The 2,730-nt window shown below is 41.0% G+C and overlaps 1 protein-coding gene across 1 annotated transcript; it reads right to left on the bottom strand.

Annotated features, from left to right (window-relative positions):
• Positions 1 to 1,347: 1,347 nt before the first annotated feature.
• Positions 1,348 to 2,301, bottom strand: LOC131830470 (olfactory receptor-like protein OLF3). Its single transcript, XM_059172703.1, has one exon. It carries the CDS (start codon positions 2,299 to 2,301, stop codon positions 1,348 to 1,350), a length of 954 nt encoding a protein of 317 aa, XP_059028686.1.
• Positions 2,302 to 2,730: the final 429 nt, after the last annotated feature.

Below are 2,730 nucleotides of genomic sequence, written 5' to 3'. Positions count from 1 at the left end.
TGTCAGAGGTGAGGTACACTCACAGATCATACTGGCTTACTAGGTTTAGAAAGGTTGAGTAGGGCCGTGTGTGTGTGTGTGCGTGTGTGTGTGTGTGTGTGTGTGTTGGGGTGGGGGCATATAAGAAGGCTCTTAATATGGAGACATGCAAGTAACATCTGCACAGCAGACTGACATATCCAATAACCCAAAATCCACATCAAAGCTACATTATCTTTCATTGATTGTTTTAGGGAACTGCTTTTCTTATATTAACTATATTTTTGATATTTTACACATTTATTACATTACTTATTTGTTTACTTTATTTCTAAAGTCTCAAAGAAAAAGTCTGCTGAATATTTAGAATTAGAGAATTTTTGTCTTTGAATGAATGCCCATGTATACACAATAAATTAGTAGTAACTGGATCTCAGCTCCTTAGCCAATAATGTCATTGTGTACAAACAACACTTGGTTATATCCTCCCCAGGGTAAAACAAGAGTTTTAGTTGACATTTCTTCACCCAATTATTTCCATTACTCAAGACAGTCTTTATATCCACAGGTAGTGAATGTAGCACAAATAAATATCTTCATCAGCCTTAAGAGCAACATTCTTCTCAGAATAGTGACACATACAATTACTGAATATGGCTACATATACCACACATTTTAAGTGAATCTTCAAATTGAAAATGATTTTGTTCCCAGTGGAAACTTGGTGATCTTTTACAAAATGTGGCTGATTAAAAATTGTGTTCCAAGGTAAGATTCATGAATAGGTCCATAATTACAAACGATGTGACAAATGAAGAGTAAATGGTATTATCTTGGACTACTCTCAGGCCATATGAAAGAAGATTGAGAAAGGGGGAGTTCTTTCTTTTTCTTTTTCCTCTCTTTTTTAGAATTTATTATTATTTATTTAAATTCAATTAATTAACATACAATATACTATTAGTTTCAGAGGTAGAGTTCAATGATTCATCAGTCTTATATAAAACCCAGTGCTCATTACGTCACATTTTCTCCTTAATGTCCATCACCCAGTTGTCACATCCACCCATCCCTCTCCCCCTCCAGCAACCCTCAATTTGTTTCCTGTGACTAAGAGTCTCTTATTGTTTGCCAAAGGTGGGAAGTTCTATTACAGCAGTTCTCAACTCCAGTGAATATGCTGCTGTGACATAAAAATAAACCCACACCCCACACTCCAACCCAACCTCCAGCCTCCTACCCAGCATCACTGGTACATGGTCGTCATCTTCTTCCTGGTTGCCAAGGCAATGCAGGTAATGCCTGCCATATCTGAGTTAAGTGGGAGAAAACACAGGCAAAGTTACTCTAAGTGATGCTCAGGATTCATCAAGTTGCCAGTTTTGATGTTAGTCCAGAAAATTGCCCTAGTAGTTTCTGCCAGGCCCCCTTCACCTCCTTATTTCTTACACTATAAATCATGGGGTTCAGCATGGGTGTCAACACAGCATAGAAGAGAGAGATCAACTTCTCCTGAAGAACAGAGGGGCTGGAGCGGGGCTGAATATAAGTGAAAATGGCCATGCCATAGCACAGGACAACCACTGTGAGGTGAGAGGCACAGGTGTGGAAGGCTTTCTTTCTTCCCTCTGTGGATCGGATCTTTAGGATGGTGGAGATGATCTGGATGTAGGACAGGAGAACCAGGCAGAAAGGTGTCATCAGCAGAACAATGCTAGAAACCATGATTGCGATCTCATTGGAGGAGGTGTCCACACAGGCCAGCCTGATCACAGCTAAAATTTCACATGATATGTGATCAATATACTTGTTTGTGCACATGGGTAGCTGAAATGTGATGGCAGTATGGATAAGAGAGTTGACAGAACCACTGACCCAGGATGTGAAGGCCAACCTAGTACAGAGGCCTCCATGCATGATGACTGAGTATCTTAGGGGGTTACACACGGCCACATAGCGGTCATAGGCCATCACTGCCAGTAGAACAAACTCAATCCCACCCCAGCCTAGGGAGAAAAATAACTGGGCTGCACAGCTCACAAATGGGATTGCTTTATGTGCTGCAAGAAGATGCACCAACATCTGAGGAATGATGCTTGTGGCATAGGAGACATCAACAAGGGAGAGGTTGGTGAGAAAGAAGTACATGGGAGTGTGGAGTCGGCTGTCCAGTCTGATGAGAAGAATGATGAGGAAGTTCCCCAGCACTGTCACTATGTACATGACTAAGAACAGGACAAAGAGGGAGACCTGTGTGTCCCAGTCATTGGACAGGCCAAGGAGAATAAATTCTCTCACCCATGTCTGGTTATCTGTTCCCATTAAAAAAATGTGAGAATCATTAATCTGCAGAATCAGAGATAACAAAAGTTGTTGAAGCAAAGAACCATTTTAGTGAATACATACTGTATACAATTAGCTAGCCTTCACCAGATGTTTCAGACCATTTATGGGTGAAGATGACAGGCTTTATCCCAACATACCCACTCTGCATCAGAGTCAGGTCAGCACCTTCATAGGAACATGAGATGGTCTCAGGGAGACCCATTAAGGCCTGGAGATACTGCAGTGCAATTTTAGGAGCTCACATCTTTACCACCGTACCTCAAATTCTAGGGCAAGGAGAGTTTGGTAGGTGAGAATGGTAGGCAAAATGATAAACAATGAGGAAAATTTGGTTGGAAAGTTTATAAAAGCTACCCCTGACATATGTCAACTAGACACATCATAATGAAAAGTGTAAACTTATTA

This window comes from Mustela lutreola, chromosome 4 (assembly GCF_030435805.1).
Source record: "Mustela lutreola isolate mMusLut2 chromosome 4, mMusLut2.pri, whole genome shotgun sequence".
NCBI lineage: Eukaryota > Metazoa > Chordata > Mammalia > Carnivora > Mustelidae > Mustela > Mustela lutreola.
This window is presented reverse-complemented; position numbering and strand designations above follow the sequence as displayed.